The 24,460-nt window shown below is 40.0% G+C and overlaps 1 protein-coding gene across 5 annotated transcripts in view; it reads right to left on the reverse strand.

Annotated features, from left to right (window-relative positions):
• LOC123976632 (dolichyl-diphosphooligosaccharide--protein glycosyltransferase subunit STT3B) overlaps positions 1–24,460 on the reverse strand; it is a 93,840-nt gene that overhangs the window by 50,293 nt on the left and 19,087 nt on the right. For all 5 annotated transcript variants that reach the window (XR_006826404.1, XR_006826405.1, XM_046058934.1 and 2 more), the window contains exon 2: positions 1,405–1,513. Coding sequence is in view for 3 of the 5 variants with exons in the window: in XM_046058934.1 (XP_045914890.1) it covers positions 1,405–1,513 (109 nt within the window). In the remaining 2 variants the exon portion in view is untranslated. The remainder of the gene's footprint in view (positions 1–1,404; positions 1,514–24,460) is intronic.

Raw genomic sequence — 24,460 nt, forward strand, 5'->3', positions numbered from 1 at the left:
TCTCTGATCAGGAAAGTAATTCCCTAAAGCAGAAACACACAGCCTATAGAAATCTATTTACCCATGATCCATCAGGGAAGCTACCGTCATGTTAAGAGGATTTGAGCTCCCTCATAGTTTTGCACCCTGCCTACAGTCTCGACCATCAGATTCCCACAACAGGAAATAACATTACACTTGCCGAAATGTTTCTAGGTGTTTTATAAATGTGTGAATTATAAAATAAAAAAAAACATCACTTAATTTTGGGTTAAAATTAGTTGTAACGTGCATTATTGAGATTGTAAAGGGCAGGCCTAATATTAGCAATTTATTTTTAGTAATGCGTTATATAACTGTTACAGCAAAAAGCAACACATTACTGTAATTGTGTTACTTTTGTAACATGTTACTCCCAACATTGCATGGGCGCATTTCTACTCTACAGCACCCCTAAGCCAAAATGTCTTCCTGCGCGCCTGATGCCGTACCAATTTGCCTGTCGAGCTCAGGCTCCATCTTACCCTCACTCGCGAACAAGATCCCAAGTTAATTGTACTTCTTCACCTGAGCCAGCAACTTACTCCCAAAGTGAAGAAGGCAATTTAGCAGAGTAACATGGCCTCAAACTGCGAGCTGCTGACTCTCATCTACACTGCTTTATAGCCTGTTGCAAAGCAAGCCAGTTCACACCAGAGGTCACAGTTTGATTAAGCCAACAGTGCAACATCATCAGCAAATGTGATGCAATTTTGAGATTACAAACTGGAAACTCTATGCGTCACCTGTGCCTTTTTTACCATAAAAAACATCAGGGCAAAACCTTGTTGGAGCCCAATGACTTCAGAAAATATCTATTGACTTATTCAAGATATATACACACGTCTCATTCTGGCAACGAATCTTGTATCAGTGGCCCCGGCATCTCAAATACCATCAGTGTTCCCATACAAGAACACATTTTTTTTGTTAGACTGAGGAGGAGCAGTGCACTAAGGTTCATCAATCCGCTGGAGCGTCCTTTCCGGTACCCTTGCATAAGCCCTCATGGAGAGGCTGAGCAGTGTTATACCCAGAGAGCTGGAGCACAACTTTTCCCACTTTTTCAGAAGTGCGAACCACCACTTACTGGCTCCCATTCCATAGGCACCGGCATCACCCATGTGAGCATTTAATGTCCTCCAGCAGAACTATGGACTCCCCGGGCAGTGCCTCCTTCAGGCCTACACCAAGAGACTACATTTCTGTGCGCACTCCTGCCAGCCTCTTCAAGGTTTTCTCATTTCAATTTCGTATTTTCCTTTACTTCACAAGGCCGTTGTCTTTAAAGCTGTATTCCTCTAAAGATGTGAAAGAATTGAATGAATGATGAAACAAATGTGTAAAACACTGAGCTTGGCTGCATCAATTTGAGCAAAAACTTACTGTGCCACCAACAATCCTGCCCAAGGGGTACCAGGCCCTTTCATCAAACCAGTTAAGGAACTCGTAGAAGCCATTTGTGGTGAGATGGTGCGTTGATCTGTAGTTGAACCTGCAGTAACAAAAGAAAGAGAAAAGGGCTGAGTATAAGGCAAAATAACCACACACAGTAGGAACATCTATTCTCATTTATAGAGCATATTTTGCCAAAGTATATCAGCTGTTCACAGAGCAAAATCATTTAACTCTAGGAAAGAATAGGTTATTTTATTTACAGATTTTCTGAGGGCGGGCTGAATGGGTAAGCTGGAGAGACTTTGCCATGTTAGAATAGGGAAGATAAAGCCTCCATTCACTATGTGAGCCTTTGTGCTGATGCCAACAACTCTCAGGTCAGCCCTCAGTTAAAAAAAGAGGGATAGATGAAGGGCTCTCACACATAATGTGGCATTTTTCAGAACAAAGCCTGCTTATTGTACAGATAATTCCAACTGCAACCACTGGCATGTGCTGGAGTGACAAAAGGCGTGAAATGAGTCTGGTGAGGACCAAAGAATAAAAAAAACTAGCAAAAAGAGAATAAATATAAAGGAATATCACTGCAAACAGGCGTTGATTCACACTGTAACTACAGTAAGCCGAGGAGGCTGGGATGCTGTCAAGAAGCACTACGAAAGAGCTGACACTGTTGAGAAGACTGCTGCCAAAGAATGAAGCAAGTGTTCAGTACATTTTCAGAGGAACCTTCTTCGCTGTTCATTAATGAGGGCTTTTTTATGGTATGTTCAGAGGCCCACATACCTCATGACGTAACACACTTCATGCATAAAGAACCTATAGCAAGGTAGATACGGAGACAATTACCTCTTCTGTCTCAAATAGAGATGTGTACCAAAGAACAGGAGACACACTAGAGAAGTTCCTAAAATGCTACAAAACAATGTATGTTTGTGTAATTTAGTTTCAATAACCTTATTTTTTGTGTTTTTGTCAAGATTTAGGCCTGAGCAAAATGGACTAAAAGTTACCTCCCAGGACTTTTAGGCTTAATACCGATGCATTGCAGCGCATGCTGAGGAGTCGTGTTGACGACGTAGCCTTCCAAAACCAAAACAATGTGGTAGCCAAAAACATCCACGTGTTGCGACTTGTAACGTAGTGACTCTGCCCCACGCCAAGCAGACTGCGGCGATGTGTCAGGGAGCCTTTTTGATGCGTTGAGTAGTTCAGAAAATGACTGGCGATCTCCGATCGATTGCTGATTAACCCACGATCACTGACGGTCGCCGAGCTCGCTGACCAGCAAATCTGGCTAAAAATCGTACAGTGTGAACTTGGCTTTAGAGAGTTTATGAGCTAGAGAGGGCCTGCGAGCAAACGCAAAGGGAGGGGCGGGGCTCCGCGGTGAGAGAGAGGGAGGAGCAAACGCTGGCAAGAAACATTAATTAACTCAACATTAAATATATTGGTAGGGCTGGGCAATATGGCTAAAAAATGTTATCACATTAAAAACATTTAATATCACTCGATAGATAATTATCACCATAAATGTCAAATTAATTCTTTCGAATTTAAAGGCTGATTTTTGCTCCTGAGAGAAAATTGAAGAAACCAGATGGTTAATTGTGAGGTTACACTTTTCTTTATGCTCAGAATGTGACAAACACTTGATGACAAACAGTGGATAGTCCCTTTTCCTCAACAAAATAAATATCTTGATAGAAAATTTTGTTATTGATTCAAATTAAATCAAACATTTATTGACAATATATTGAGCATTTGTTATATTGTTATGGAGGAAAATGCTCTCTCTCTCTCTCTCTCTCTCTCTCTCTCTCGTTTAATGTTATATCTGTTGAAATTATATCGGTATACCCCATAATATACCGCCCAGCCCCAATTACATTCATTATCTGCATCTAATTATAGTGGTTGGTCAATATAACTGAGCAAATACATTCCTGTGACATTACTGCAGTTAAGGCTATGTTATTGGTGGACTGAAAAGAAATGTCAACATAAACACACAAACAAAGAAGGTATGGCCTCAGAAAAGCACAGATAACAGGCCAGTCTACAGTTACGAACCAAATCAACAGCATTTCCTCACTTCCATATACTCCACAGCTCGAGATTCAGTGGCCACTTAAGATTGAGTGCGTGCGTGTGTGTGAGAATGCAAGTGAAACAGGGAGAAAGGCAGCAGCAGAGTTGTCACAAAGCTGCTGGAGTGTGTGCCGCTTACACTCATGATCAGGACAGTGCGTTTAAAAATTCCTGGCATGAGGTGCAGGTCATTAATCATCGCAAGGAGCTTGGCTTTCTATCGCCTGTGCATTGCACCTGAAGCCAGAGCCTCTTGGCTCTTGTTTCCGGACAGCACACGGTGGCCAGACATTAGTCATTTCATACCCAATGCTGAGAAGCGGTTTCTTGTGTTCATCTTGAACAATTTGTACCATTTTTTAAAAAGATGCACTTTTCCAATAACCAACTCCAGTGTAAACAGTTCCAGCTTTTTTATCCCCACATCCATGTCAGTTTTAAGACTATTTCTTAGTGCTGTGGTCTTAAGACCCCTTTTTAACGTCATGGACTTGGGATTTTAAGACCAGTCACGACCTTAACTTTGGGAATATCAATAAATTGCTTTTGCATTACCCGATTTATTGGTTAACATCCTTACTTTCATTGGATGTAAAACGTATTGCTTCAAATGCAACCAACAACACAGATTAAAAATGTATTGTTCCCGTTAACGACTGTCCCCCCTCCCCGCGATGGGCAAGCATGGAAATGGAGTGCTGAATAAAGATGCTTACGTTGATTTCAGCTCAGATTGATTTCAGTGGGTCATGATCAATTAATCAGTACATTTATGAGTCAGTGGGAGCAGTGATTAGAAATTAGATGTTCAATATTCATAATTATCCTTGGATGAAAACATTGGAAAAATATAGAACACTATAAGAGGCATTGTGCCTCTTAAAGTAATCTTGAAAAGCTATTGAGCGTTTATCCTGCAATTATATCATGTTACTCAACAACCTGAAGACCAAGGGCCTGAATCTGGGCACAGCACAGGCTACGACGAACCAACCATCCAGCTGGAACACAAGAGTAACACAGAAAAGAATACTGCAATTATACTTGCATCTCTTTTTTGGCAGGTAAAATTCACTTCAGATTTTACTATTGAAGATTCAGTCTTGTCCATCACAACTTCCGTCCTCCAAAGCTTGTTTTACTGCACACAATTTGTAGTAGCTAACCAAACTGCTCTTTCAAAATTAGATAGTGGTCTAGAGAATACTTTTGTTCTTTCAATCGGAGAATTTCCTTACATACTGAGGTGTGCAAAGAACCACAGTGTTACAAACTGCACATCTCCAGAGGCAGCCAGGTGAGAGAGAGTCCTACCACAGGACTGGGACTTCGAATGCAGGTGGAACTGGCCAGCTACGTCTGCCTCATCTGCAGCTGTCAAATCAACGAGGCAGAAACAAAGCGAATTCAAAGAAAGCATTCTAAAACACAACTTTGCACGCTGCCAAGCCATATCCACAAATCCCATTTTCCAGTGATCTCATGGACAGCCAAGCGCAGTGCTTTATCCCTGCCCTTGTCACTTTGATGGGGACGATAATGTAGCTCTGCCAGGCACATTAGAAATTTAATGCATAGCTGCCAATATGGTCTCAGGCCACAGAGCACTTGATGACTAGTGATGACACTGCAGCACCTCCAAATACCAGTGAGTGAGCTTAAAACTGAGCACCATTAAAAAATAAAAGATGCCTGGATTGATAGCTAGGAGGATGAAGGGAAAAACAGGCCCTATATATCAAGTCCTCAGATAATATCTCAAAGCAAAAATGAAAATTAGGAGTGGCATATTGTGCACTTTAGATCACTTGGGGGCCCCTGCAGGCATCATTATTCATTTAAATCAAGGTCCGTTTCACTGATTACCAGCTTCCTGTTGAGACAGGGCCATCATAATCAGCATGACTAACTGGGCTCCATTGCTGTTTACAAGCCAGCAATGCCTCATTCAGTATCAACTTCATAATCAGATGCATCATTGCCTTCTCCCCACTGGTTCACAATATGGTGACTATCTAAATAGATTTTTGGCTCCAGTGGTATAATCACCGCCATGACTAATTAGGCACCTTTGTCATACTCTGAATGAATAACCTGTAAATGGGAGCCGGCTTGGGGACCCAGAAGGCAAGAGAACTTCACACAAGACACCAATCAGATGGGCAGGTTTGAGTATCACCAAGGTGTCACGTTATTGACGGGTTTTTTTTAAGAAGCAGCAATCTCGAAAGTCTATGATAAAAGGTGCCGAACTCATGAAACCTCATCAAAGTGTTTACCATGAGAGAAGGTGGGACATATTTGTGTACTGCAACATAACATGCAATCACAATTCAGTAGTATAGTTAATGTCACAATATGATGTACAAAACACAATTAACTTAGGACAGATGCAAAGGACACTTTGCTAAAGTGTAATTTTGTTATGCTCGTCATTTATCCATCATGTTGGACGTAAACATATATAAAATAAATAAAATGGGAATTTCTGGGGGATGAGAAAGTTGATGTTTAATTTTACCAGTTAAAATAAAATAAAAAGTAAGGTAAAGACAGACCGAGAGAAACCAAACAACCAACAAGTGAGCTTTACTTGGCAATTGTTTCAATGTCACTGACACAACCTATGGTCGCTGTTTAGAAGGCAGTACAATACAGGGCTGGCAGCTAGTAGATTCAGGCTCTAGACACTTTAGCAGTACAGATCCTCACTGAACGCATAAACCAGCATGAACCACTAGACCTCCCTGTAACTGTAAATCTGGTACTCTGATTAGTCTTTTAGACAAGCCTGTTATTGACTGCTTTACAAGCACTAGAGTATGATTACAACTATATACAGCCTACAGAATTTCCATTTTTATAGTCTCCCAATAGGATTTTCTGGTTTGATTACCTGAGAATTGCATGATAGTTAGTTTTCAGTCACGTTGCACACTTCCCCATTCTGCTCCAAAAACCAATACCTCCATGCTGGTGCAAAGGGTCACACTAACTGGCTCACTGGTCAGCTGCCAAAGCTTTAATAGTGCTGAGTGTCCAGCATGCCTGCCATCACCTGACAAGATGATGCATCCTGGCATATCATCTATCTGCTGTATCACTTCATTCGCAGGGTGGTGTGTGTGTTCCCACTTGCTCAATGACCCCAGTAAGGTAATTGTATTCTGTGGAAATGTGATGGCAATATTGTTCACATGCAACAAGACATGACTTGGTAAATTTGAAATTAAATATTGGCTATAATTACTAGCCTGCCAGAGTATGCAGTAGGTTCAATGAGGCACTGTCTCAGCTGATGTACAGTTAGTTATAGAAACCAGAGCAGCAAAAAAAACAAATGATCGCCAGGAGATATACCAAATATGCAGCTAATTATTCTGCCAGGTGAACAATTTCCCAAACAGACAAAAATATACAATTATCATAATTTCCATGTGTGAACACTTGCTGACACAGCAGTTTAATTCCTCTAATTGAATCTTGAGTGTAGAGCTCATCTTTTGAATACAGCAAGAGCCATTTACCATTTCCAATGCTATTGGAAATTAGGCATTATATTAAAATTCAACTCTATCCAATATTAATAACTTAAACAAAGCTCAACAAATTACAGTGGTGTCTTTACAGTGAATTATTTTGGTTACAATATACAACACGTCTGTCTTTGCCCAGAGTAAAATTAAAAATTATGTGATGGGTCATGTAGAGGTAAAATTTCATCCACCACTAAAGAGAACAAGATTGGCCGTCTGGTCAAGGGTGGTAGGCCTGTGCTTACATATCCAACCAGTTGGTTATGGTGCCTGCATGGATAACATGTCAAAAGAAGTAGATAGCGACAACATATCTCACCCTATGTACTAATGTTGAGAACCCTCTGGAAAAAAAAACAAAAAAAACCTATGAATATTGGCATTGGACTGATTACATCATGTATTTGGATCGTGTTTAGCATTGGGTTGATACAAAAGACAAAAATAAATAGAACAATTGTCCCTGTAATCTGCCCTTTTGTGAATTAAACAGCTGGCAGTAGTAACACAACCAGATGGTTTCTGTTTTTGTGCCTTGGTGGGGTCTAGGATCTTCATGTCAATATGCAAACAGCCAAACTACTGTTGAAACTAATGAATGGAAATTGAAAAATGACATTGCATCTTTAGGTAAGGAGACATAATGGCATAAATATTGACTTGCCTAGGGGAATAACTTCAACACACATTACTGTGCTCCAGTTCTAACTGGGACTACCCATTAGACACAGAATAGCTATAAACTAGCATTGTTTATTTGCTTCAGTACCTCCACATTTTGACAGTCAAGATAAAGATTCACACATAAAAACAGTTTGGGCTCTAAAAAAAGGCTGTTGGGAACAGAGTCATTCAATTCTGAAATGAAGCAGTGTCTGATAAAGACTTGTCTGTGTTATTCTGTGAATGTGTCAATGCTGTGTCTATTACACAATGCGTAAGGAAGCAGGGAGTCTTGGAATGAGCTGCTTTTGTGTAAAAGTTGAAGTTATTTGAAGGCAATTAACAAATGAGCTTTACAATTTCCTGACAGATTTATAGAGACTGCTATTGACATCCTAATTGTCTTTTCACACACAGGCTCTTATTCACACCTGTGCAAAAAGAGCTTGGCAATACCTATCACAATGACAGACCTATAAGGCCTTGCAGATCTAATAGAACAATCGATCTTGAATTAGGATATTTTGTTAGCCAAGCTAGACAAGATGCTTACACAAGCTATGAGCAGACAAGGAAAGACATTGAATAATAAATTATCCTAACAGGGTCATACATGCACAGTGATCGTGTATGTACTAGTAGTTCTGAAACAGAATGAGTCTGAAGCAAGAATGCAAAACATAATCTGATTTATTGGAGGTGGTTGACCACACGTGGCTGAACAGAACTTAGAAGTTATTGATAAAGTCATGAATTAGATACAAAATACAAATCATGTGTCGGCTATACATTTCTAATGTGCATGTTTCTTTGTTTTATATTATAAATAAAATTAAATCTTGGGCCCTCATTGGCTACTGGTCAACAAAACACCTTCACTGATTATATATATTTCATGTACTCCTGGCCTATCACAAGTTTTGACAAAAAAAAATCTCAGATTAGATTATTCACACTATATGAATATAATTACATGTAGACAGAACACAGCCATACTGAGAAAAAGTCAGAAACACACTGACTATGCAAGCTCAACACAGTGGTTGTTCAGCAGAAAATGACTAAACTTTAAACAAGTGTGTACAAAACTTGGGTGAAAGAGAAAATGGTGAGCATTTAACCTTCTGACATTAGGTGGAGGCTACCGCTGCCAGATGAGGACATAGGGCTGTGGAGGACTTTAAAGAAATTTCAAGAGGGGGTTTGGTACACACAAATCATTTCACGCTCCACTGCATCATGCATTTTGAACTAAAACACCTACAAATAGATTAGTAAATCGAAACAAAGCAGTTACTCAGTGTGACCTAGCTGCTCTCCGCGATAGGATGATGAAGAATGTGCCTGGTCAACTGAGTCCAATGAGGCCAACGGAGACAACCCTACAACAAGAACTCCTAAAGAAGATGTGAAAAACAGTCTTGTTTCACTGTCGTACTCTCTACCGTGATTCAACTATTGTGGACATAAAGCCAATTTAGGATTAACGTCAGAGTGAAAACAGAAAAGTTATACACCCATAGCAGAATGTAGGATGGCTCAAATTAGTGTTGTGTTAGTAATGCAATGGGAATAAGAGAATTCAGATGGGAAAGAAACAATTGCAGCAGGTGGGATCAAACTTTCCTAGGACAACACTTGTGCTAGCTTTTCTATGCATGTTTTTTCTCCCAATGTAGGCTACAATATAAAATAAACTTTTTTGATATCTATATTTTCAGTCACTCTCTTTTATGTAAATGGAAGAGAACAAAATGTAACACAATACAGCACAACTTCACTACAAAATTACAGCCAGGGAATTCACCACTCCTCCCTGACAACTCCTTTCTGTTTCTACAAAACTTTAACATTAGCACCGAAGTTTCAAAAAGGTGCATTTTATTCATTGTACAAGGAGTTCTTGGGGGGGGTGATTCAGTATGTAAAAGGGAATGGAGAGACAACGCTGTCTACTTCAGTGACTAAGGATGTGGTGAGATGAAAAGCTTAATCTTAAAAAGCACCCTAAAAATAGGCTGTAATAGCAAAGGGAACAAACAGACCGGGGGTCAGCCATAACAGGCAAGGTCGAGATTATCAGCACATACAAAACTGTAGGCTGATGTGCAGGAAATCCATCAATGACCATTAGGCTAACTGTGCTTTCTGTGTTCAATAACGCTATACAGAGGTGGCCATGTGGAATATAATTAACCAACTGGAGCTAGGTTAGTATTGATTATTAATTACAGAAGATAGAGAAATCTGAACCCCAACAAGTATTGGTTTAGCATCCCTTACACCCTTATTCAGTAGATTATGGTGCAAAATCTAAACTACAACCTAGCGAAATGGGAATGTTCGACTGATATTACCTTGATCAGTCTTAAAGTAGCTCTTATCATAGACTTAATATTCCACTGCATGATTACAAAAATGCAGCTGAATCCGTCAAGAGTTCAAAGCAAACTGATCTTTTAAAAATTTAAGCTCCTCTGAGTTTGGGCTGTAATACTTTGAATAGCCCACAAAGCTTAGCTTCCCATCTCCCATGAACACCCCTGACTGAACGTAGACAGGACGTGAAAATTGGACAAAGCAGAGGATACAAACAAAGCATTTGCACACGAGTTCCCCAAACGTGTGGTAATGAATAAAACTAAAACTTACCTACAGCAATGAATTTACTAAAACGTATTTGGGTCATCTTTCTATTCCCCTTGGTAAAAGGCAAGATTCAGCAGAGGGATGCTGTTGACTGTACTATTAGCAAAGAGCAACTGAAATATCACTCCACAAAAACTATTTTTATAACCAATTATCAAAATACTTAACTACTTGCAGACAAGCACACATAAATACACTTTTGCCCAACTACAAAAAAAATAAAATGTGAGCTGTTTAACTGATTTAACTAATGAACTGGTGCACTGCATTTACAAAAAACGTGCAGCTTACTAACATTACATATGAACTAAGATCTTGGAATCAAATCAATGATCTTAAGCCAAAACACTACAGTTTCAAGACATGTAGCCATCCATCCGCATCAGACTCCTCCAAAGGAAAAATCCTGTCTGATTAATATATTGGGCAGACAACTCATGAGTGGACTTTAATAGCAACAGATGTTTCTGTGACAGTCTCTGCACACTACATGGATTAGTGATGGGAATTACAGCTCTTTGAAGGGAGACTGATGTTTCGGCTGCCAAACGCCTCTTCATACATTACCACGTCTGTTGATCATTGTCTAAGTAACCTTCTTATTTGTTGCAAGAAATAAATATGCAAGATTCTTCATCTGCAATACATTGAAATATTCTGTCATACCGATGGTTAACAAAAAAAAAGTGTGCCGAATGTGTCAAGAATAACTACCGTTATCTTAGTTGTATGACAAAAATAAACACCCTATGAAATAGCATGGTTAGAAACTTACACAACTCCATACAGACACAAACTGCATTGTTTTCCATATATTCATCTAGAAGTGGTGCATCACTGCTGCTAAATAATCAGCGCAGCTACAGAAGTTTCACAAGATTAACAATGGGCTACTAATGATTTTCACTCGCACACTGGGAGCACGATAATATTCAACGGTTGGCTAGCTCTCTCTCATTCTTCAAAGGACATCTACGTGAGAGGTGCTGTTATAAGAGTACCGTAGTTTCTTTAAGGAATAGGACAGTGCATACTATGTGCGCATATCAAGTGTTTGGCTGACCAAATGTGAGAGAGCGAGCGGGAGAAAGGGGAGCAGAGGAAAAGATTGGCAGTTTCAGTCAGGCAGTAAATGTACAGTGTAGGTTATGGTTAATAAATGACGCAGCTTTTCAAGGCCATGAAACGTCTGTCTGTTTCTTCAACTGTTGGAAAAGAAAGGATGCTGGTGACCATGGAGGAGCTGAGGTTAGTATAGCAAATTAATCCCATTCATGATAATTCTGTGGTCATATTTACAGGGTTTTCCCTGCCATTATATGCCCCAAAACAGCTGAGGTGCTGTGCCATGAATGTAAAATCATTATGGAGAGAAAACTAAATTACTGTTTCCAGAACTAATGGTTGAGTTGCTCCCCAGTGGAGTCTTTAAACTTTTTGGGTTGTTTATTTATTATCGGCTCTAGCATTTCTAACTTTTTGTACACAGATATAGTAATGGTCCCAAATTATGTGAAATTGCATTTTTTTTTTTTTTTTATTCGAAAACTTTATATTTTCTCGTATGCAGATACAAAGCAGCAAGCGCACAAAAAATGGTTCCCTTCATCTCCATTGCTACAACTCCATCCTATAGGGGAAACACTACAGTGTATATTTCATTTAGTAAAAATAATAAGTATTAAGTGTAATTTTAGGGGGTAAATTAGATGTATAGTTCTTAGCACTGGATATTAAGAGCATGCACAAAGGGGATTGTCACCAACTGCAATGTGGACACACTGGGAGGCAAACACGTAAACTCAATGTACTCTAGATTTCACCACATATAATGCCAGTGTAGAGGAAATACAACTGGAGTATGTAAGTTAAATGCCATTAAACCCATAAACATTCTGTCTATGGTGAAAAGCCACTGAAACACTGTCTATCTTAAGTCCACAGCAGTAACAGATGCCTCCCTCTGACAGACAAAACAGAAGCAGCTCAGTGTTAAACCAGTGGAAATAATAAAAGATTGTTCCACACATGCAGTGGGACAAACAGTCAATATTATTTGATGAAAAACATACCAAATACAAGTGACCCAAAGGCAAGACAATGAAGAACTGCATGAAATGAAGTCAACTAGGTAGCTAAACTCATCCGAATCAGCAGCTAAAAACTCCCACTGTACATGATCTGGCTCAGCAACACGTGGCAGACACAATTGGCGACTAGCTGCTAAATGAGTCACTATGTTCACCAGCTGAAGAGCCCCATATTTCCCTCAGGAATTGGTAGAGACCAAAGCAACAGGACAAATGAATGATGAAGTAACAGTTTGATTTGTAAATAAGCAACTGTTTGCTAACAAGTTCACTATTTCAACCTAAAAAGGTGACGATATGTCTATGTTGTGTTCACAAGTGACAGTTATTGCAGGTTTAAGTGCAACTAGCTACCATAACCCAGTGTTTTATTAGATGGAGATATGCAAAAAACATTTTGATGGGATTAGATCACATGGAAAATTAGTGGCAGCTTATCAATAAAAAGATATACATTAGGGGTCGACCAATAATCGTCCTGGCCGATTATCGGCGCCGATCTTCAGTATTTTTCCAATAATCCGCATCAGTCAGTCATTCTAAAAACAGATAGCCGATATAATTAATTAATAAAAAATGCGCTCCTTTGACTCTGATGTAGCCGCTTCTCTCAGTCTGTACTCATCACTCTGTAGACTGGAGCAATGTCCCGCCCACAGTACTGGCTGATTGATTAGTCACGAGTAATAGCCCATCAACACTGACAATTGTGTGGAAGCAGCCAATACAACGAGCAAGCCACCACGTTGCAGCCCCTCCTCTTCTTTCTCAGCAGAGTGCCGCCTACATGCAACCAACGGAGATCATACATAAGGTGACCATAACTACGGCCGTTACTGTAAGCAAGTGCAGCAAAAACAGCAATACTAGTACTAGTAAAAGGTTGTTACTGCATCAGTACAACAAGCAGGAATGTGCACCAAGCAATTTTTTAATCTGCTCTGTCTCAGCTGTGTTTTGGTTTTACATAAGCACATGTGCTAGCTCGGCTAATAGCTATTTATAAATTAAGCTAATTCTTTCTGTCTGGAGCCTGTTAAAATTTAGAAACTCCTTGCAAACTCTGCTTCTTGTTTAGAGAAACCAGCTCCTCTCTAACAGCAGCAGCAGAGGGGGGACATGAGGGAGGAGTGATAAGGACGATCTGGGCTCTTTTTTCCCCCCAACTTCACTCAGTATTTTGATGTCAGGAATATAGTTTATTTAACATGCTCCATTTGTTTCCAGTGAGATACTGATTTCATATTGTTACTTTGCTGCTGTAAACTTTACTTTTGTTGCTGCTCTGAAAACAGTTAGTTGTAATAAACTATTAAAATTTGATCACTGTTCTGAATTTATTCTTTTTGAAATAATTTTAAAAGGCTATTATTTAGTAATGAAAACCAATAAGAGTATCGATAAAGAAGAGAACCAATAAATAGTATCAATGAATAGTATAAATAAAATCCTAACAGCATAAAATAAATACAATATAAATGGCAGCTGGTAAAGACAAAGTTTATAATAATTTATCATAGTTAACAACTCCATTTCTGGGGTGGATCTCTAATATTTTAATTTACCATTTTAAAGATTAAACATGACAGTTAACTTTAATCTTGTTATTTTCAACAAAGTTTTGTGTTGGAGTTTTTGTTATTCAGAATCTTGATACCAAGATTAAAATTTTTACAGCAAATGTATATCTGTTCCACATATAGGTCATTAGTCTAATTGGTTACTAATAAATGGGATCGGCCCGGGAAAAAAAACAAAAAAAAACACACACATCGGTCAATCCCTAATATACGTTAGCACATTAAAGATAGTCAGACAGGGATTTATTATTTTGTTTGAGGGCATCAACTGTAAGTGCTCACTAAACTCTTTGTTAAATGCTGCAGGTCCAATGTTAGATTTAGGGTTATGTTAAATGTGATTAAACAGAAACTAAAGATTTGTACTTTAAAGTCCATTTAAAAAGGTAAGGAAGAGGCTAAGGAGGGGGATAAGAAATGTGAAATTCCCAAAAGCACCAAGTCACTGAATTTCAAACTGCAGCGTGTGAATCAAAGGAAATGGATGAAAGGCATGCCAATTCCACATTTAGCCAAGGAGTCCACTGGGGCAGAGGCTTCTCTTTTATCAAAACCCACCGTTACCATCGACCAAAAATAGGGAAGGCACTGGGAGAACTAGGCATAAACAGCATGCTGCAGTGAATCCTAGAGATAGGGAGTAATTACAGACACACAAAAAGCTTTGCTGTCATAACGGGTGACTAATCAAATGGATATCACAAACACAGAGGACAAACAGCAGCAAAAATTACAGGCTTAATCATTACAAGCTGAGATCTCTATTGAAGGCATTTTCAAAAGAACTCACATCTGAACGCTTCATCATGATTTGGAAAAAGAACAGCACGCGTTTACTCTTAGTTTATAATCTGACTATTGACAAGGTGTAATGAAGAAGTCAGTTAACACACATGTTAGCACACTTGTGTTAGCCCTCAAAATATCCTCGCTATGGATGTGAAGGAACGCAACTCAAAGGCTGTAATGCTTAGAAAGACCAGTACATTTTGGAGCTCCAAACAGGCATATACTAGTCTAAATCCCCCACTGTGAGGCTCTAGGCTGAAAATCCTGCAGTGAGGGTAAACTGAGGGCAGCTGGCCACAGCCATCTACAGCTTAAAAATCATCTTCTCTTCATCCAAACATCCACCTGCTGCGGGAACACGGGAACACGGGAAACTGGGGGGGGGGGGGAGCTCTATAAAGACACCACAACTGCCAGAAAATAAACCATAAAACTAGATGTTAAAAACAGCTGTGGACAATTATAACTGATTCCCCTGGACAAAAAGTTGTTATTGCTATGAGCTGTAGAGTCACTAAGAGACAGTGGAGAAAGCTGGTAAGACATTTACACCTCATTGGCTTAAACATCAGTGCAAGGCAGTCAATAACAGTCAAGAAGATACTGAGCACTTTACAAAAGCTCTCTCCGCAAACTCGACAATCATTAATACGCTGCGCCGACATCATAACACAAGTTAGTGGTGCCCCAAAGCTGCCATATCCTCATGAATTGGCTTGCCGCTGTGGTTCCCGAAATCCTGAGGGGTCAAATTTTACTGCCAGGGCTGAGTAATTATACACCGTCTTCTGTACCACTGCGGTCCCTTCATCATTATTTCCTAACACATGGCTGCCTCTGCTGTTTCATATTCTATGGCTATGAGATAATGGAAGAGAACAGAGGGAAGTGCTTCTCTTTCGCTCTCTTCAATTTTTTTTCTCTTTTCCTATAGTGGTGACAAAGCACTGTTTCATCCTTCCACAGGGGAGTCTTTGAGGAGGTATAAATTCCCAAATCTTGTAGCCTCTTCAGCACACAGACAGCACAAACACATCGAGTCTGTGCTTCCTACTGAAGCTATCTAACTAACTAGCTAGCCTGGGGTGTGAGCTTTTTTATTTGCATGAAAATGAAGAGCTAGTGTTAACAGCAGCAAGTAGCTGGTTAATTAACTTTCCAGGGAAAGACACTCCGGCCTTTGAATAACAAAAAAGATGTCAACCCGCTGAGACTTTAACACACCTTACTGATAAGCAGAGCTCAGCATTGTCCTGCTGTAAAATAAACAAGTCAATTATTTAAGCACACAATGAAGTCTTCAGGGAAATGTTGATGAAGACTCATTTAGTTTATCAACTCATCCAAGAGGCTTCTGCAGTTTTGACTAGTAGGGTATACAAAGCATTTCATCATAAATTAAATGTCTGGAAAATCCTTACACGAAATGTACACCACAACAAGAATGGTCTAGTTGTTTGTTCAATAATTATTTAGATTTCTTTGCATCCGATCTGAACTAACAGCATACAATTTAAATAAAAAGGTATTTTTATGTTATAGCATATAGATCTGTTCTGTATATTGGATGTCCTGTCTTGTGGGGTTGTTCTGATTGGCGATTGGATCGCCTATGGACAATTGAAAGGATGATCAGCGATTGGTTTTTCATGCGGCGATATTAAGGCGATTTTAACTAACTCACTATCAGAACTAAGATGGCACTGTTTCCCATTCATTGATTTACTTGTGGCAACACGACACAATAGCAACATTGACTATCATACTATTTAATATCAATAAAATCATAATTCATTGTGGAACTGTGCGCAGCGCATAGCTTCACTCAGCACCTCCTCTTGCTCGCTCTCTCCCTCTCTCACGAACACATTGAAACGGAGCTGTGTGTATATAGAAAAATGTATGCATTTAAGTTAACTCTGAGAAGTTTATCCATTTTCTTAACATCGCTGTCATTGTCGGAGACGGATATGTTAACGTTAGAATATAGCTAGGTTGTCGAGGTTGACACGCTGTACATACATTGGTGTCATTTACAGAGGGGGTGCTGGGGACATTATCCCCACCACTTTTTGAAAGTATTTGTTAAAATGGTCCTGATAAATTGCTTGCAACAATTACAAGACATTTCAATCATAAATTGGTCCGGAAAATGTCTCCAGAATGCAGGAAATTAAGTGTTTAATGCTCAAAGGCCCTAGACCCCCCAAAATCATATATCACAGTCGTGAATATTTATTCTAACATCTATTTGTTCTCAGAGCCCTTAAATGTCTCCACCACTTCTCAGCACAAAGTGACACATAGCCGCTATTGATAGCAACCACCTTCTCCCTGCCGCGCGTGCACGGCGCCTCAGTTACTCAGTAATTATATGGGAAACACCGTACTGTGCATTAACCGATGTTTCTGGTGGTTTACCTCAGAGCTAATAAGCCTTTTTCTTCTTGGCATTTCACTGACTTGCCGCAACGTAACGCCGCCCCCTGGTGATCAGATCGCCAATCGGTGATCTCAAGTAGTCATGATCAGACAATATGAAAACAGACGATTGCCCAACCCTAATGTCTTGTTGAAGTAAAAAGGGTAAAAATTGCATCTTGTTTGTGCATACCAGTCAACATGCTTTTATGAGTCCATGTCGAAGAACCTCTATGTGAACAGCCAATCAGAATATAATAGAAAGTACTTCATCATTAGGATGACAGCGACACTGACTGACAGCCCAGACAGCCGCCTACAACAAACAAAAAGGAGCCACAGACTTAGTAGGCAAAAATGTGCTTTCTACCCACAAGCATGGCCACATTTTGTGTTGCACCTTGCCTTAATGAACAAGCTAGCAAACAAACTCCAAAAGCAAAAAGGCTCCCGCTAAGCTGCAAATGTAAAACTTAAAAATCAGACAGTGAATGTGTGGTCCATTCCTTTCAACAGCTCTGCTAACAAACAGTAACACTATGTATGCATTGTTAAACTGAGTTTGGAGAAATAGAATGAGATAAACCATTCTGTTGACAGGCTGCACAAACTCTCTGCATACTCAGCCATTTACTCACCTTAACTTCCATTAAAATTTTATTTAAGCTGAGTGAACTAGTTTGACAGAACACTGCTCATGCTTACAAACAGCACTGACAGATCTTCAGTAATTTGGTGAGCGACTCTGCCAACAATTTCAGCAATTAAAAGCTTTTTACTCGCTTGTAATGATTAATCCTGGATGGATGGATAAACAGTTGTTGACTAACACATTTTAAGCATTAAAAACATCATACTACACATCATATTACTTTCCATTAAATCATATTAACCAGTCATATACTCCACGCTAGAAAAAAAGAAACACTGCCTCAAAGACAAATTGTCAGATCGGGTCTCCTTTGTAGAAGCTGGAGAGGAACCTAGACAACCAGGCAACATGAGCTCAGTGCATGCAACCCAAAGAAGGCTTGTTTGATGTAGCAGCCCTTAATGATCCATGCAATTTAATGAGCAACCATGCTGAATACAGATATCACCACGGGGGCTTCCCAACTTTGTAAAACATAGAAAAAGCTACTCCGTCATAACTGTGACTCCGCATGCATAATGGCACTGCGGAAGAGGACATTGATTTGTTTGGTGGGGGGCAAAATTGCTGTGGTAATTTCCAGTAGAAGAAAGGCAATGAGCCTTTTGTTATTCCTTTGAAATGTCACCAGACATGGGGAAGCTTCCACACTTTAGGGCCGTCAGTGCCAAGGATGGAGGATTGCTCTTGGCCAAATGGAGAGTACTGTAGCTGTATGCACTGCTGCTCATCATCGAGCAAATGCATTTCAGCACAGGAATGAGTTTTGCTCAGTGTGGCGAGAGCTTTTATGGTCCAAACTGAGTAACTGTGGTCTGAGAAAACAATTTTATACGCCTCTCTACATGTGGTGTCTGCTAAAACAACTGTGTAACCTATTTTGGTCTCATGACATAAGAGGAACTGTGATTGTGAGAAACCTGTTCCAGATCCTCCTACATGAACAACAAACTAAACCAAATACCTTTCCAAGTTGTAATGTAGATGCATGTTCATTTTCAAACTTATTCCCATCAGTGTACTATTAAAGTCCTGTTTCCGTCAGTTGCCCTACTGCCTCAGATTATCAGTAAAATTAAATAAAACAGAGTATGAAAATGACAATCAACAGTGACACAACTTACTTAAGAAGCACATCAAAGCAATGCTAAGCAAGCAGTCCACACTACTATGATGTAAACACGGTGTCTACAAAATTCATGTGATATACAGATATCTAATCACTCTTTCCACACTGAACACACACAGTTGCCCTAATCCGACTTTGAAACTTCAGCAAAGATAAAAATCAAGCAGCACAAGCACTCACAGATAACGTATCTATGTGAAATGCACAGTGATAGCATCTTAGTAGAAAACGAGGCTCCGGGCAAAGAGAATACATAAAAGGCAAATATGAGCTCATCCTGGATGAAAACTCCACACTCGATAGATTCTGAGTGGTGAATGAGTGTAAGGGCTTCCTCTCACGCTCTTGTCTGGCTAGCAAATCTCTAAATCCCAGCCAGAGGGGGGAAACAGATGCAGCACCCTATTACAGGGAGCCCGAGAGATGGGACTGCAGTTCATTTTCAGCCAAATTCAGCTTTTGTCTAGTGGGCTCCATCAAATACGGCCCAACCTTCCCTGGGAGTGTCACATGCCTTATTCGTTTCCACTGTATGGTACAGCTCATAACATTCTTTTTTGGTTTGCCATTGACAAAAGTTGATAATATGGTAACTGGAACTTTTTTTGGTATCATCTCAGTTGAGGTTACAGGCGAGCTATGCTGATACTAAAAGACCACTGCAGACCTTGATTGGTCAGAGTGAATAGTCAGTAGCGAACTGTGGTCAATTGGAAAAGTGCAGACGTTCCTCTATTTGGTTGCCAATGGAAGAATCCAGCGAGAGTTGCTGTGCTGGTGTTGCGTTGAAGAGGATGCCCCAGCAGTTTCACATGGCGCCGCTATGGCTAAGAATCCAGCCTACATGGAGGGGGTACTATCTGCAGCGGAAAACAAAAATAACAAAAATACCTGGTACCAATAGCAAGACATTTCCCCAGCTCTAGCTGCAGCAACTACAAGTATTATGGTGTGTGTGCACATTACATGAAGAGGGAGGGTGATGGAGAAGGAGAAAGAAACAGATGACTCTCTCAGGCCGACTCCTAATTGAACTGCAGCCCAGAAATGCAAAGGGGGGTCCCTCTGATTTCCCTCTGCAAGTGAATGATGCTGATGCAAATAACAAGACTAATGTCACAAGCTGCACAGCCAGTGGCTCTAAAGAGACAAGCGTTGTGCCAGTTTCAAAGTGTTCCATATAAGTCAAGCAAAGAGGGATCTGTGTTTAAGAATTACTATCCACCTTTTATCAGTATTCCTAGCATTCATAGAAATGACAGGGTAAAGTGCTAAAATCACAGTTATACAGTGTACCCTCAGCGACATGAAGTAACAGCTCTGGTGATGAGGCTCATTTACTCTTATTCTGGATGAAATTAACTTATTAACACCTCAGCTGGACTAGAGCAACCAGACTTGTCCCACTCTAAATAAAATGTTAATAGGGTTGAACCAACCATCTCTAAAAACATTCCCTCTGAGGAGTCCACTCAATGCAAATGCATCTGGCTAATGGCCTCCTCCTGGCCCAAACTATGACCTCACCAAAATGCACCCTTGTGCACCAGTGCTGAAGTTCGCTATTTGCATATTGTCTAAATCAAGGACTATGCCTGGGAAAAAAAAAATCTGTAAAATACATCTAAAAAAGTATGCATAAAGTTGCATGTGCTTAAATGAAAAAAATGCTATGCATTTTGCCTTTAGTGGAATTGCTTACTAGCAGTCGGCCAATATGGGTTTTTCAAGATTTTAGAACATGACTGCCGTTTAAGGGGGAGTGAGGTACAGTTTGTCAGAAGTGACGTCATTCAACTGAATTATTCTGTACAGTATAACAATATATTTAACGCTAGCCAGTTATGGTTTTAGATTATATGTGCTTTCATTTAGATTGATCTCTGCCTGCTGAGTGCAGGTATCGATAATTTGATGTCAAATAATTAACCATTACAATTCCCTGAAGATTTCTCGTCAGGTTAAGAGCGGTCATGTGAGACTCGAGCAATTGATATTTTTCCACATACTGTCAAGCCACTGAATTTTCTCACGCAGTGAATAAATGTATAACTGGTCGACTCACTGAGGTCATCAACTCTGCCCAGCTGATACGACACCGGCGTATGCCGTGGTAGTAATCGAATGAATCTGCTTTAGCGCTGTCCAGACAGTTGTGACGAGTGGTAACATAGCTGGTAGAGTTTTGCAATATAAACATTTAAAAACTGAGGCGCAGTCTTGCTCTGTTTGGTACTGTGAGCTGCACTTAATCGGAGCTGCTGAAGTTAACATTTGTGGTTTTCTGCCTGATCACAACAGTTTCAGTTAGTTTCGTTTTCAAAAAAATTAACCTTACTGCATTCAGTAATAAATTGTCACCTGAATTTTGTCTTTGCCTTTACATTAGAGATGTAACTATTACTCTATCAACAACCATTTTGACCATCGATTAATCGTTTCAGTCATTTCTTTTATAGCAAAAATGTGAAACATTGCTGTTTAATGTTCTTAAATGTAAGGAACTGCAGTTATTCTTTGTCACATATGATAGTAAATGAGTAGGCTTTGGACTGCTGGTTGGACAAAAGAAGCGATCTGAAGATGTCACTCTGGGCTCTGGAAAATTGTGATGAGCATTTCTCATTATTTTATAGACTAAACGATTAGTCGATTAAATGTGAAAATGGTCGGCAGATTAGTCAATAATGAAAATAATCGTTAGCTGCAGTCCCACTTTACATGAATACAAATATTTCCAGAGTGCAGGAAATTAACTGTTTAATGCTCAAAATTTTTATATAATTAAGCATTGCAGATTTCATCTAAATCTCAAACCCAGTTTCTTGTCCCGTCTCGTGGGTGTATCGCCATACCCATACCTGACAAGTAGTCTATATAATATTGATATTGCTCGCCAAAATTGGACAATAAAAGATCGGAAAAACGTTTGTCTTGATTTCAAGCTGTGACATTCAGATGGTAGGGTCAGAATTTGGCGTAAACAACTTGGAAGCATGGAGCCATCCTGCCTTGTATTGTATTATTGGTTCAGGCTGGTGGCGTTAGGGGTGGGAATATCTTGGCACCTCACGATTCGATTATGATTCAGAGGTCTGCGATGAGATTATAAAATGATTATCGCTGCATCTTGATGCATAATTTTTTTCCATATACGGGATCTCTGGATAATTACAAAGCATTTACTTTGCACATTAAAATCCAAAAGAAACTTCTCTAGCTTAAAAAGGACTAGTTTACATTAGAGCCCAACCGATTTATCGGCCAGCAGATATTAATAGGCCAATATGAGATAATTGCATTTAATCGACATATATGACAATTAAAAAAAGAAAGAAAAAGTCAGGTCCTTCACTCATGTCACAACAACACTGCCTCATCACAAAAACCACAGAAGAAAACAATCAGCTGACCGGAGTTTACCGGAGCTTACTACAGCATGTAGAAACAAAACAGGCAGAGGGCTGTGTTAGTGGTGAGTCTGTCTTTTGTCACATTACATGACTTTAATAATTATAATAAACACTCTCCTAAAAACATTTATGACTTGCTAACCCTCCCGTTTTTCACTGCCATCTCCCGGCTTCCTAGCAGCTCACAGCAGTTTAATGTCACGGTAGCTGGGCTCCTGACAGACCTAACTATAGATTTATTCTGAAACAGTGTGGCTGTTCTAGTGAACGGTCCACATTTGTCCCTAGCTCATCACTTTCAAATATTCTCTAAAATCACGTAACGTTACAGCAGCTCGCGCTAAATTAGCCACAAAGCTAATGCCACGTGTATCAGTGGAGGAGCGCTAACGTTAATGAGCCGTTAAACTATAGTTTCTGGTGTATTCTAGATATATCTGCGGGCCGCCTGTCTGCAGTTATAGTCTGTGTGTCAGAAATTATTAAACCAGAGTGGAGATGAACAGTTAGTTATAACTTTAGTTAAATGAAATCTCAAAGTTGCAGGTCCTCTTTGTAGAGAGTCATGTTGTTAGATGCATTCAACAGCAGCTCACTGTATCATAGAGGCATGATTTAGACAGATGAGAAATGGTTTCTCGTAGATTCGGTTAGAAGAGTGCTGGTAAAGGGATGAACTGGATGTGAATTTGCTACATTGAAATTATGGCAGATTATGTGTAAAGTGAAATACACATGCTTATTCTCTCTCACTCGGTTTACAAATGACTGAAAAGCTTGCATGTTCCAGCAACTAATATTTATTGATGTGCACGTTATGAACAGCCAAAAACGTGCTGTTCAGGGGAAATGTTAGTTAGCGCCAACTCCCTTCACTTTTCCAGCAGTTGGGGAAATTACAGACTTTTATTATTAACAGACACACTGTGACCTACATTGCACGTTTACCAGGCAGAAAGATCATGTCCATCCCTTTATGACCACAATAAGCCCATCTTCTGATGGCTACTTCCAGCAGGATAATGCACCATGTCACAAAGCTCAGATCATCTCAAACTGGTTTCTTGAACATGACAATGGGTTCACTGTACTCCAATGGCCTCCACTGTCACCAGATCTCAATCTAATAGAGCACCTTTGGGATGTGGTAGAACGGGAGATGTGCATCATGGATGTGCAGCCGACAAATCTCCATCAACTGCGTGATGCTATCATGTCAATATGGACCAGAGTCTGAGGAATGTTTCCAACACCTTGTTGAAAGTATGCCACAAAGAATTAAGGCAGTTCTGAAAGCAAAAGGGATTCCAACACGGTCCCAATTTGTACCTAATAAGGAGTCAGGTGAAATGCTGGAAAATGGTAATGTTTGGCATTTTTGATTGAAAATGACATGCTGACCTGTAATATACACTGCTCAAAAAAAATAAAGGGAACACACAATGTAAGTCAATCACACTCCAGTAAAATCAAACTGTCCACTTAGGAAGCAACAATGATTGACAATCAATTTTACATACTGTTGTGAAAATGGAACAAAACAGGTGGAAATTATAGGCAATTAGCAAGACACCCCCAATAAAAGAGTGGTTCTGCAGGTGGTGATCACAGACCACTTCTCAGTTCCTATGCTTCCTGGCTGATGTTTTGGTCACTTTTGAATGCTGGCGGTGCTTTCACTCTAGTGGTAGCATGAGACGGAGTCTACAACCCACACAAGTGGCTCAGGTAGTGCAGCTCATCCAGGATGGCACATCAATGCGAGCTGTGGCAAGAAGGTTTGCTGTGTCTGTCAGCGTAGTGTCCAGAGCATGGAGGCGCTACCAGGAGACAGGCCAGTACATCAGGAGACGTGGAGGAGGCCGTAGGAGGGCAACGACCCAGCAGCAGGACCGCTACCTCCGCCTTTGTGCAAGGAGGAGCAGGAGGAGCACTGCCAGAGCCCTGCAAAATGACCTCCAGCAGGCCACAAATGTGCATGTGTCTGCTCAAACGGTCAGAAACAGACTCCATGAGGGTGGTATGAGGGCC

This window comes from Micropterus dolomieu, linkage group LG09 (assembly GCF_021292245.1).
Source record: "Micropterus dolomieu isolate WLL.071019.BEF.003 ecotype Adirondacks linkage group LG09, ASM2129224v1, whole genome shotgun sequence".
Taxonomy (NCBI): Eukaryota; Metazoa; Chordata; class Actinopteri; order Centrarchiformes; family Centrarchidae; genus Micropterus; species Micropterus dolomieu.